This window comes from Melanerpes formicivorus, unplaced genomic scaffold, assembly GCF_026170545.1.
Source record: "Melanerpes formicivorus ecotype bairdi unplaced genomic scaffold, bMelFor1.0.p_v2 SCAF_297, whole genome shotgun sequence".
Lineage (NCBI taxonomy): Eukaryota > Metazoa > Chordata > Aves > Piciformes > Picidae > Melanerpes > Melanerpes formicivorus.
In genome coordinates, this window is record NW_027142649.1 from 120,058 (window position 1) to 132,794 (window position 12,737).

The window sequence follows — 12,737 nt, forward strand, 5'->3', positions numbered from 1 at the left end:
AGAAGGGCAGCTGCTCCTCAGGGGACAAGGGGGGATAGCAGGGTGCCAAGGTGGGGGGCAGCAGGGTCTCGGGTGGGGAGGGGGGCAGCATTGCTGCTCATGTTGAGCCTCCTGGGGAAGAGATGCCGGCGGTGAGGCTGCGGTGGGCAGCAGGGGCCAGCCGGGAGCCCCCCGGGGCAGTGGCACAGCAGCAGGGGGGGCGCAGGGAGCCCCCCGGGGCAGTGGCACAGCAGCAGGGGGGGCACAGGGAGCCCCCTGGGGCAGTGGCACAGCAGCAGGGGGGGGCACAGGGAGCCCCCCGGGGCAGTGGCACAGCAGCAGGGGGGGCGCAGGGAGCCCCCCGGGGCAGTGGCACAGCAGCAGGGGGGGCGCAGGGGCCGGACGGGAGCCCCCTGGGGCAGTGGCACAGCAGCAGGGGGGTGCAGGGAGCCCCCTGGGGAAGTGGCACAGCAGCAGGGGGGTGCAGGGAGCCCCCTGGGGCAGTGGCACAGCAGCAGGGGGGATGCAGGGGGGGAGCAGGGGCTGGACGGGAGCCCCCCGGGGCAGTGGCACAGCAGCAGGGGGGGCGCAGGGGCCGGCCGGGAGCCCCCTGGGGCAGTGGCACAGCAGCAGGGGAGGGCACAGGGAGCCCCCTGGGGCAGTGGCACAGCAGCAGGGGGGGCGCAGGGGCCGGCAGGGAGCCCCCCGGGGCAGTGGCACAGCAGCAGGGGGGGGCGCAGGGAGCCCCCTGGGGCAGTGGCACAGCAGCAGGGGGGATGCAGGGGGGGCGCAGGGGCCGGCAGGGAGCCCCCTGGGGCAGTGGCACAGCAGCAGGGGGGGGCACAGGGAGCCCCCTGGGGCAGTGGCACAGCAGCAGGGGGGATGCAGGGGGGGCGCAGGGGCCGGGCTGTAGCTCAAGGCTGTGCTGTAGAGCAGAGCATCAGAGGCGGGCAGGGGTCGAAGGGGGCAGCGAGAGCAGAGCTGCTCCCTGGCCAGCAGCACCGGCACGGCCCCCAGAGGCTCCCCCCGGCCACGGCCAGCCCCGGGGGCAGTGCTCAGCCTGCTGCAAGGGGCAGCCGGGCTGGGAGCAGCTCCGGCCCCAGGCCACAGCTGAGCTGAGCCGGAGGCTTCCTCCCTGCGGCTCATTCCAGCTCCCATGCTCCAGAGCAGCACACAACAAGGTCTGACCGGCAAGAAGCTGACCTCGCCTCCCAGCTTGTGTCCAGCTGCCCCCCACAGCCTCCCCTCTCCCCCCAGCTTGTGTCCAGCAGCCCCCCTCAGCCTCCCCTCTCCCCCCAGCTTGTGTCCAGCAGCCCCCCACAGCCTCCCCTCTCCCCCCAGCTTGTGTCCAGCTGCCCCCCACAGCCTCCCCTCTCCTCCCACCTGCCCCCCACAGCCTCCCCTCTCCCCCCAGCTTGTGTCCAGCTGCCCCCCACAGCCTCCCCTCTCCCCCCCAGCTTGTGTCCAGCTGCCCCCCACAGCCTCCCCTCTCCTCCCAGCTTGTGTCCAGCTGCCCCCCACAGCCTCCCCTCTCCCCCCAGCTTGTGTCCAGCTGCCCCCCACAGCCTCCCCTCTCCCCCCAGCTTGTGTCCACAGCCCCCCCACAGCCTCCCCTCTCCCCCCAGCTTGTGTCCACAGCCCCCCACAGCCTCCCCTCTGCCCCCAGCTTGTGTTCACAGCCCCCCACTGCCTCCCCTCTCCTCCCAGCTTGTGTCCAGCAGCCCCCCTCAGCCTCCCCTCTCCTCCCAGCTTCTGTCCAGCTGCCCCCCACAGCCTCCCCTCTCCCCCCAGCTTGTGTCCAGCAGCCCCCTCACAGCCTCCCCTCTCCTCCCAGCTGCCCCCCACAGCCTCCCCTCTCCTCCCAGCTTCATGATCTGCTGATGGGGCTGTTTGGGATGGGTGCCAAAGCCTCTCCCGGGGCAGAGGGACCACCCCAGCTTGAGGTTTGCAAGGAAGCAGCCTCACGCCGCACCTCAGGAGTCACCCAGGTGCCCCCCGACGGTAAGCAGCCAGGGCTGGCTCGCTCGAGGGGCTGCCAGCTCCCTGCCATCCGAGCTCCCCCCTGGAGGTGGCAGCAACAGCCTGGGAAAGAGCCCTGGAAGGTGCAGCTACCTCTGTGCTCATCGAGAGAGAGGAGAAACCCCCAGCAGAACAGTTCCCCTGCGACCCCCCCCTGCTCACACCACCCCCTGGACTGGGCAGCAGAGCCTCTGGGGGTCACCAGAGGCTCAGACCCCCACCCAAGAGCCCCAACCCTTGCCCCAGCCTTACCCTGAGGCTGTGGAGGTCAGCAAAGGCTCAGACCCCCACCCAGGAGCCTCAACCCTTGCCCCAGCCTTACCCTGAGGCTGGGGAAGTCACAAGATGCTCAGACCCCCACCCAGGAGCCTCAACCCTTGCCCCAGCCTTACCCTGAGGCTGGGGAAGTCACAAGATGCTCAGACCCCCACCCAGGAGCCCCAACCCTTGCCCCAGCCTTACCCTGAGGCTGTGGAGGTCACCAGAGGCTCAGACCCCCATCCAGGAGCTCCAACCCTTGCCCCAGCCTTACCCTGAGGCTGTGGAGGTCACCAGAGGCTCAGACCCCCACCCAGGAGCTCCAACCCCTGCCCCAGCCTTACCCTGAGGCTGTGGAGGTCACCAGAGGCTCAGACCCCCACCCAGGAGCCCCAACCCTTGCCCTGAGGCTGTTGCCACACTCGTGCAGCCCAGCCACGAAGGTCACTGTGCCCTCAGCAGCACTCTGGGCCACAGGCAGGCAGGAGGCTGAGCCCAGGGTCAGCTCTGCAGCCTTCACCAGCCGCCCAGTGCCGAAGAGGTCTCTGTGCACCCTGACCACCACCTGTGCCTCCTGGCACTGCACCGCCACAGGGTGCAGGGGGGCAGCGGCCTGCAGCTGGGAGACATCCACCCATGCCCAGGGAGAGGGCTGGGGGCTGCCCCAAGGAAGGGTCCCCCCCCGCCTCCACAGCTCAGCCTCCCCCCAGAGGAACTCCCAAGGGCTGGAGGCAGCCACCCCCACAAGAGCCAGGAGGAAAGAGGCACCCCCAGGCTGCCCCCGGGCCTCATCCTGCCCCCAGGGCCCAGCAGGAGGGGCAGCTGCTGCCCAGGGACCTTTTATAGCCCACAGCTCCCAGGGCCACTCCCCCCCTCAGGACCCCTCCCTCAATGGCAACTGGCAGCAGCTGAGACAGGACCCAGAGCCCCGAGGGGCTGGGACGAGGGCAGGTGCAGGAGGTGCTGGGACAAGCTGGCACAGGCTCACAGCTGGCACAGGCTCACAGCTGGCACAGACCTCTGAGAGGTCACCAAGCCACGGGCAGGAGGTGCTGCAGTGTGCAGAGGAGGCTCTCAAGCCTGCAGGAGCCTCCAGCAGCCCTCCTGGAGCAGGGCAAGGCCCTTGCCCAGGGACACCTCCCCCTCACCCCAGCCCCTGCCTTTGCCCTGGGGCTGCACTCCTGAGCAGGAGGTCACAACCTGTGGCAGCTCAGCAGCACAGAACCATCAGGGCTGGAAGGGAGCTCCGGGCTCAGCCAGCTCCAACCCCCTGCCATGCCCAGGGACACCTCACACCACAGCAGCTTGCTCACAGCCACCTCCAGCCTGGCTGCAAACACCTCCAGCCAGGAGGCTGCCACCACCTCCCTGGGCAGCCTGGGCCAGGCTCTCACCACCCTCCTGGCCAACAACTTCTTCCTCACAGCCAAGCTCAAGCTCCCCACTTCTAGTGCTGCTCCAGCCCCCCCACTCCTATCCCTCCCTGACACCCCACAGCAGAGGGGCAGGATCCTCTCCCTCCACCTCTGCCAGTGGGCACTGGCAGCTCAGCTGCCCTTGGCCTTCTGGGCTGCCAGTGCCCATTGCTGCCTCCCTGGCCCAGGCCTCATTCCTGCCCCCCTCAGAGCTCTCCCAGACCCCTATCCCTCCCTCACACCCTCCAAAGTCCCTCCCCAGCTTTCTTGCAGCCCCCTGCAGATCCTGGGAGGCCACCAGAAGGTCTCCTGGGAGCCTTCTCCTCTCCAGCCTGCACAACCCCAACTCCCTCAGTCTGTGCTCACAGCAGAGCAGCTCCAGCCCTCTGCTCCTCCTCCTGGCCCTGCTCTGGACACCTTCCAGCCCCTCCAGAGCCTTCCTGGCACAGAGGCTCCAGCACTGGCCCCAGAGCTCCAGCTGTGGTCTCAGCAGAGTGGAGCAGAGGGGCAGAATCCCCTCCCTGCCCTGCTGGCCACACTTCTCTTGCTGCAGCCCAGGCTCTGCTTGGCTCTCTGGGCTGCAAGTGCTCCCTGCTGGCTCCTGCTGAGCTTCTCCTCCCCCAGCACCCCCAAGGCCTTTTCTCCACGGCTGCTCTCAGGCCAGACCCTTCCCAGCCTATAGCAGTGCCTGGGATTGCACTGCCCCAGGAGGGATCTCTGAGGTCCCTTCCAACCTGAACCATTCTATGGAGATTGGAGCTCCCTTCCCTGAGCTGAAGTCATCTTTAACCTCTTGCTTCAATCCTGCAGGAAGGGTTAAGCCTTTCTCATCCCAGACTGGGTTGACTGGGGCCAGGCTCTGCAGAGAGTCAGCCTGGGGCTCCCCAGCCCTGCTCCTCTCCCCCCAGCTGGCCTCCAGCTGCCCCCCACAGCCTCCCCTCTCCCCCCAGCTTGTGTCCAGCTGCCCCCCACAGCCTCCCCTCTCCTCCCAGGTGGCCTCCAGCTGCCCCCCACAGCCTCCTCTCTCCTCCCATCTTGTGTCCAGCAGCCCCCCACAGCCTCCCCTCTCCCCCCAGCTTGTGTCCAGCAGCCCCCCACAGCCTCACCTCCCCTGGGGTCCAGCAGAGAGGTTGCAGCGTGGGGTCCCCCCTAACCCTTGCACTAAAGCTCCCCCCCAGAGGCTTGCTGCCCTCCCAGCCATCCTGAACCCCCAATGCAGGAGGGTGACACAGCCTGGGAAGGGAGCTGCCCAGGGAATTCCCTGGGGTCCTGCTGTTGCCAGGGGGCTGGCTGAGCGCGGCCGCTGCTCGCCCTCCCGAGCCCCACGAGAGACCGAGGCAGCCTTCAGCCCAGGAGCATTTATTGGCACAGCGAGGGGGGATTGGAGCTTCTGGGCTGCGCGGGGACCTGCAGAAGGCTCTTCCCAGCAGCTGCAGCCCCCAGCCCCGCGCCTGGCTTGCAGAGCCTCAGTTCCTCCTGCGCTTCTGCAGCCTGGCTCTGCCCCTGCCTGGGCGCTTGCCCCCGGCGCGGCGCCTGGCCGTGGGACGCTCCCCCTCCGAGGCTGGGCTGGAGGGCTGCGAGCAGGACGGGCTGGCAGGGGGGCTGGCAGGAGCTGGGCTGCTGGGGGAAGGGGCTGGGGCAGCCCCCGGGCCCGGGGCTCCGTGGCTGCGCGGCGTGCCGGCGCGGAACAGCTCCAGCAGGTCGGAGGGCAGCGAGGGCCAGGCCGAGTCCGGGCTGGGGAGGTCCAGCTGGGCAGCCCCAGGATGTGGCAAGGGAGCCACGGGAGAGGTGAGGGTGGCCAGGGAGCGGGAGAGGGCCTGGATCTCCTCAATCAAGGCCTCCAGGTGGCTGTTTGTCCTTTGCTGAGCCTGCAGGAGGTGGCCGACGGTCCCCAGGAGCTCCTCCATCTGCTGCGCCTTGGACCTGGCCCAGCCACCCAAATCCTCCTTCAGGGAGGTCAGGAAGTCCTGGATGCTCCTGGGAAGAGGCTCAGTGTCCCCAGGGGCTGACCTGCAGCCTTCCTCAGCCCTCTGCACCAGAAGGGATGGAGAGGAGGGCTGGGGAGGGGACACAAGGCCTCCCCGCTCCGGGCACAGGGGGCCCCCGGCGCTGGGGAGGGGCGAGGAGGGGGCCCAGGGCTGGTGCTGGGCAGGCAGGCCTGGGGGCAGACCCCCAGGGGGCTGGCAGCGCTCCCTGGGAGGCTCCAGGGCCAGGATGAGGGGGGTGGCATCTTCAGAGGGGCAGCTGTGCCGGGGAGTGGAGCTGCCTGCGGTGGGGAGAGAGGGAGAAGGAAGCAGAAGGGAAGAGGCAGAGCTTGGAGCAGCTTGCAGAGAGGCTGCTGCTGGCCTCCAACTGCTGACAGAAGCCTCCACTGCTGCAGCCTGAGGCCACTGCCCCTCCTCCTACCACATGCAGGACAAGAAGAGACCAACCCCAAGCTGGCTCCAACCTCCTCTGGAGAGAGCCAGGGCTGCCCTCCCCCTCCTACACACCCCCAGGGCCCAGCTGCCCCTCCCCAGCCCTCTTCTCCCTCTTCTTGTTCCCTTGCAGGGAGCTGGCTCTCAGCCCTGGGAGGAGCTGGGGGCTGAAGTGTGAGAGGTGAGACCCTGGCACAGGTTGCCCAGAGCTGTCAGCTGAGGCCCCAGCCCTGGAGACACTGAAGGTCAGGCATGGTGGGGCCTTGAGCAACCTGATCCTGCTGGAGGGGTCCCTGCTGGCTGCAGGGGGTTGGACCTTTGAGGCTCCCTTCCAACCCCATGCATTCGGTGATGCAGGAGCTGGTCCCAGGCCACACTGCCTGCAGGGTGCCTGCATCCACCCCCAGGGCAAGTCCTCAACCTCCCTTTCTCCAGGCTCAACACCCCCAGGGCCCAGCTGTCCCTCCCCAGCCCTCTTCTCCAGACCCCTCCCCAGCTTCCTTGCCCTTCTCCGGCCCTGCCCCAGCCCCTCCAGCTCCTCCTGGCAGCCAGGGGCGCGACCCCCCAGCCGCCACTCCCTGCGCAGCCTCACCGGCGCCCGGCGCAGGGGCACGACGCCCGCCCCGGCCCCGGCCCCGGCCCCGACCGACCTCGCCCCCCGCTCCCGGCCCCCCCAGCGCCAGCGCCGCCCCCCGCCCCAGCGCCTCCTCACCTGGGCGCCCTGTCACTCGCTCCACCAGCGCCTGCAGCCGGGCTCTGCACTCCGACAGCTCCCCGGCCGGCGCCGGCTCCTCGGCCGCCGGCGGCTGCAGCCGCTGCAGCTCCTGCAGCGAGCCCTTCACGAAGGGCTGCATGTCCATCACCTCCTGCTCCGTGCCGTACAGCCCCATCTTCTCCACCAGCCGCTCGCCCGCCTCCAGCCGCCGCAGCACCCCCTCCAGCCGCCGCAGCTCCGCCTCCAGCCGCCCCCGGCCCCGCTCCCGACGCGCCTCCAGCAGCCCCAGCAGCTCCTCCTCCTCCCGCCGGATCAGCGCCACCAGCTGCTCCGCACGCTGCCGGATCAGCTCCCGCAGCTCCCGCCGCGCCTCCTCCAGCCGCCCGGCCTGGGCCCGCAGCGCCGAGGCGGCCGCCTCGAACCCGCTCCTGCCGCGCCGCACCTGCTGCCCGAGGGCGCTCAGCTCCTGCTGCCGCCGCTGGCTCTCGCTGCGGACGTCGCAGAAGGGAGCGTGCTGGCTGTCCAGCAGCGCGCAGGAGCAGCACAGCGCCTGCCCGCACTGCCGGCAGTAGATGCTGCAAGGACAGGGGACAGCCCTTCGGTGCCGCACCGGGGACAGCAGCCTCCGCTCCGCTCCCTTCCCCTCCTTTCCGCTCCCCTCCCGCTCCGCTCCCCTTCCCTTCCCTTCCCTCCGCTCCGCTCCCCTCCCCTCCGCGCTGGCCTGGGCACCTGGGCGCACTGCCGGCAGTAGATGCTGCAAGGACAGGGGACAGCCCTTCGGCGCCGCACCGGGGACAGCAGCCTCCACTCCGTTCCCCTCCGCTCCCTTCCCCTCCTTTCCGCTCCCCTCCCGCTCCCCACCCCTCCGCGCTGGCCTGGGCGCCTGGGCGCACTGCCGGCAGTAGATGCTGCAAGGACAGGGGACAGCCCTTCGGCGCGGCACCGGGGAACTCAGCCTCCGCTCCGTTCCCCTTCGCTCCCCTCCTGCCCGCTCCCCTTCCCTCCGCTCCCCTCCCGTCCCTTACCCTCCCGCTCCACTCCTCTTCCCTGCCCTCCCCTTCCCTCCCCTCCTCTCCAATCGCCTCCTCCTCCCTTCCCCTCCCCTCCCCTCCCCCCTTCCCTCCCCTCCCCTCTTCTCCCCTCCCCTCCCCCCTGAGTGCCGGCCGACCCGGAGGGGAAACTGAGGCACGGCGCCGGCAGGGCTGAGCCTCCCTGCCCTATCCTGGCCGCCTGCGGCTGTGGCAACGGATTTGGGCCTCCCAGACACCTCTCTCCTGCTGGGTGCCTGGCACAAGGCTGCCCGGGGAGGTGGAGTCACCGTCCCCGGAGGTGGGCAGGAACCCTGTGGCCGTGGCACCTGGGGACAGGGACTGATGGCTGTGCTGGGCTGGCTTGGTGCTTGGACTGGATGCCCTCAGAGGCCTTTCCCAACCCAGACTCCTCTGGCACTCTGCACCACCCCCTGCTCCTGCCCGGGATGCCCCCAGGCTTGCAGTGTCCCTCTCCAAAGACAGCTGAAGAAACCCCCTGGGCTCTGCCCCCCCTGGCACAGCTGGGCCTGGAGCAGTGGCCCCAGAGCCACAGCCTCTGAGCTTGCCCTGGGGTGCTCAGTGCTTGAGCCCAGGAGCAGGCCAAGAGGTCTTCTTGCTGAGCTCCACCAGCATCACCCTCCCTACCCTAGCAAGGAGCACCTCATACACTGCCCTCCCTCTGGCCACCTTGGCCCTGCTCTCCCACCAGCAGCTGGCACCCAGCTCCATCCAAAGCCTCTCCCCCTGCCCTAGACTCCCCCAGCCTCACTGCTCCCCACCCCTTTTCCCCATGGCATGGTGCCAGACAGGGCAGCAGGGGGAGAGGGCCACCCTGCTCAGCCCCCACAGGGTCTGGCCCAAGCCAGTGCCTGACAACAGCACCAGGGGTGGGGACAGATCCCCTGGGAGCCAACCACTGCTGGGGAGGGGTCTGGAGCACAGCCCTGGGAGGAGAGGCTGAGGGAGCTGGGCTTGCTTAGCCTGCAGAAGAGGAGGCTCAGGGGAGACCTTCTTGCTCTCTGCAGCTCCCTGCAGGGAGGTTGGAGCCAGCTGGGGGTTGGTCTCTTATGCCAGGCAGGCAAGCAGCCCCAGAAGAAGAGGACACAGTCTGCAGCTGTGCCAGGGGAGGTTGAGGCTGGAGGGGAGGAGAAAGTTCTTGCCAGCAAGAGGAATTGGCCCTTGGGCTGTGCTGCCCAGGGAGGTGGTGGAGTTCCCATGGCTGGGGGTGTTGCAGAGGGGATTGGATGTGGCCCTTGGAGCCATGGCTGAGCTGTCAGGAGGTGCTGGGTGACAGCTTGGACTGGATCAGCTCTGAGCTCTTTCCTCAGTCTCCAGCTGTGCCAGGGGAGGTTCAGGCTGGAGGTGAGGAGACAGCTGGGACATACCTCACAGTCTGGTTCTTGTGCCTGGGCTGGGAGCAGGACCAGCTGCTGTTCCTCCTGCTGCCCTCCAGGAAGTCCTGGGCAGTGCCTGCCCTGATCTCCAGCACTCTCTTCGTCTCGTGCCCCTTCAGGTAGCGCTGGTGGGCCCTGGAGCACTTGGTGCAGAGGAGCTCCCTGCACTCAAAGCACCAGAACTCACTGGCTCTCTTGCAGGTGCCACACCACAAGCCAACCCCAGCTACAATCCTCCTGTAGACCTTCAGCCTGGCCTGCAGATTGGTGAAGAGCAGGTTGTCCACCTCGGCCCCTGGGGGGAGGGCAGTGTGGCACAGGGGGCACTGCCCCAGGGGCTTGTTCTGGCCCAGGCAAGCGAGGCACAAGCTGTGGAGGCAGGTGAGGAGCTTCAGGCTGGGTGATTCCTGCTGGCAGCCCTCACAGTGAAGGAACTGGAAGTCATCTTCCATCAGCTTGGAGAGAGAGGGGAAGGGGGGGGAAGAGGGGGAGGGGAATCATAGTCTCATAGTATCATAGAATCAGGGTTGGAAGGGACCACAAGGATCATCCAGTTCCAACCCCCCTGCCATGGGCAGGGACACCCCACACTAGATCAGCCTGCCCAGAGCCTCAGCCAGCCTGGCCTTAAACACCTCCAGGGACAGGGCCCCAACCACCTCCCTGGACAACCCATTCCAGGGCTTCACCACTCTCATGGGGAAGAACTTCCTCCTCACATCCAGCCTGAATCTCTCCACCTCCAGCTTCATTCCATTCCCCCTAGTCCTATCACTGCCTGAGATCCTGAGCAGTCCCTCCCCAGCCTTCCTGTAGCCCCCTTCAGATCCTGGAAGGCCACAATGAGGTCACCTGGGAGCCTTCTCTTCTCCAGACTGAACAGCCCCAACTCTCAGTCTGTGCTCACAGCAGAGCAGCTCCAGCCCTCTGCTCATCCTCCTGGCCCTGCTCTGGACACCTTCCAGCACCTCCAGATCCCTCTTGCCATAGGGGCTCCAGAACTGGAGGCAGGACTCCAGGTGGGGTCTCCCCAGAGCTGAGCAGAGGGGGAGAATCACCTCCCTTGCCCTGCTGGCCACACTTCTCCTGCTGCAGCCCAGGCTCTGCTTGGCTTTCTGGGCTGCAAGTGCACACTGAGAGCTCCTGGTGAGCTTCTCCTCCACCAGCACCCCCAGGTCTCTCTCCTCAGGGCTGCTTTCCAGCCAGTCCCTGCCCAGCCTGGATTTGTGCCTGGGGTTTGCCTCCAGCCAGCTGCAGGACCCTGCCCTTGGTCTTGTTGAACCTCCTGAGGTTGGCTTGTGCCCACCTCTCCAGCCTGTCCAGCTCCCTCTGGATGGATCCCTTCCCTCCAGCTGTCTGCTGCCCCACACAGCTTGGTGTCATCAGCAGCCCTGCTGAGGGTGCACTCAGTGCCACTGTCCCTGGCACCCACAAAGGTGTTGGACAAGCCTGGTGTTTCTGAGAGCTTCCAAACCACTTCTTTTGGGGGGGAGGGGGGGGAGGAAGGTGCCGTGCAAACCCTCCTTGGCACAAGCACTTCCCACCAGTGCTGCCCAGGCCCTGCCAGCAGACTGGTGATGGTCGATGCCCTGAGGCCAGGCTGGAAGGATGGACAGGAGCTGCCGAGTGCTGCTTCTCCCTCCAGCGACGGGGAAGCAGGATGGTGCCCTCGGCTATGGGGCTGGGGGGGAGGATGCTGCAGAGGGGCAGCACTGAGGGTGGGACAAGGGAGAAGACCCCTGGGTGACAAGCTGGCGGCGTGGGGACCACCTTCTCAGCCATCCCCCACCACCCCCACCTGGCTCAGCCCATCCCTGCCGACCTCCTGCCTCCCTCCTCCACCGGCACATCCGCAGGGCTGGGGAGGAAGGGGAGGGGGAAGGGGCTGCATTGGGGACCACCAACCCGGGGCGTATGGGGTGGAACGGACTCCCCAAAACTCTCTTGCTCATCACCCACATCGTGGGGCTGGGAACTTCCTGGTAGCTTGAACTGCCTCCCCCCACCTCCACCTCCACCCTGAGCTCTCTGTGCGGCCAGAAGCCCCCTCCCCGTGCCCCTCCTCCCCTTCAACCCATCCCTGGACCGGTCGGGTCTCACCTGGCTGCTGGCCATGGTGTGGGGGCAGGGCTGGCACCAGCCCTCTCCTTCCTTCTCACCCTCTCTACTTTCGGTTACTTCGGCGCGGCCAAAGCTCCTCCTTCGAGCCCTCGCTGCGCACATCCTGCCCCCACCCCCGCTTAACCCCTCCCGGGCAGGAACCTGCAGCCCTTCCCGGCCAGCCAGGACGAAAGGAACCCAGAGGAGACCCCCAAGAAACCTTCCCCCTCCCCACCCCCCCAAATGTTGCCCCCAGCATCCTTAGAGAGGATGTTGTGCCGGGGGGAGGCTGTGTCCCGGCTCTCCTTTGGACATTCCTGCCGGGAATCGGTGCCCCGAAGCCAACAGCCCCGCGGGGGAGAGCACGACCCGGGGAGCAGCACAAACAGGAGCAGAACGAACGGGGGGAGCAGCACGAAAGGGGGAGCAGCATGAGCAGGGGAGCAGAACAGACGGGGGACACCACAACCCGGGGAGCAACACAAACTGGGGAGCAGCATGAACAGGGGACCAGAAAAGACAGGAGCACCACAAACTGGGGACCAGTACAAAAGAAGGACCAGCATGAACAGGGGAGCAGTGCAGACAGGATCAGCACAAACAGGAGCAGCACCAACTGGGGACCAGCATGAACAGGGCAGCAGCATGAACAGGGGAGCTGAATAAACAGGGCACACCACAAATAGGGGACCAGCACAAAAGGGGGACCAGCATGAACAGGGCAGCAGCACAGACAGGATCAGCACAAACAGGAGCAGCACAGACTGGGGAGCAGCATGAACAGGGGCCCAAGACAAACTGGGGACCACCACAAAAAGGGGAGCAGCACAAATTAGAGACCAGCACAAACTGGGGACCAGCATGAACAGGGGAGCAGCACCAACTGGGGACCAGCATGAACAGAGGAGCAGCACAGACAGGAGCAGCACCAACTGGGGACCAGCATGAACAGGGGAGCAGCATGAACAGGGGAGCTGAACAAACAGGGCACACCACAAATAGGGGACCAGCACAAAAGGGGGACCAGCATGAGCAGGGCAGCAGCACAGACAGGATCAGCACAAACTGGGGAGCCACATGAACAGGGGCCCAAGACAAACTGGGCACCACCACAAAAAGGGGAGCAGCACAAACTAGAGACCAGCACAAACTGGGGACCAGCATGAACAGGGCAGCAGCACAGACAGGATCAGCACAAACAGGAGCAGCACAAACTGGGGACCAGCATGAACAGGGCAGCAGCACAGACAGGATCAGCACAAACAGGAGCAGCACAAACTGGGGACCAGCATGAACAGGGGCCCAAGACAAACTGGGGACCACCCACAAAAAGGGGAGCAGCACAAATTAGAGACCAGCACAAAGAGGGGAGCAGCACCAACTGGGGACCAGCATGAACAGGGGAGCTG

At 67.1% G+C, this 12,737-nt stretch overlaps 1 protein-coding gene across 2 annotated transcripts; it reads right to left on the minus strand.

Moving 5' to 3' along the window:
* Positions 1-5,014: 5,014 nt before the first annotated feature.
* Positions 5,015-11,491, minus strand: LOC137458943 (protein PML-like). 2 transcript variants are annotated; one of them, XM_068170230.1, is made up of 4 exons: positions 11,329-11,485; positions 9,220-9,683; positions 6,801-7,378; positions 5,015-5,937 (listed from the first exon to the last, which is right to left on the minus strand). In XM_068170230.1, the coding sequence occupies exons 1-4, from the start codon at positions 11,449-11,451 to the stop codon at positions 5,138-5,140; spliced, it is 1,965 nt and encodes a 654-aa protein (XP_068026331.1). In that variant the 5' UTR covers positions 11,452-11,485; the 3' UTR covers positions 5,015-5,137. The 2 variants fall into 2 exon arrangements, with proteins under 2 accessions (XP_068026331.1, XP_068026333.1); XM_068170232.1 differs by having other exon boundaries at positions 5,542-5,648; positions 11,329-11,491.
* Between the last annotated feature and the right edge of the window lie 1,246 nt (positions 11,492-12,737).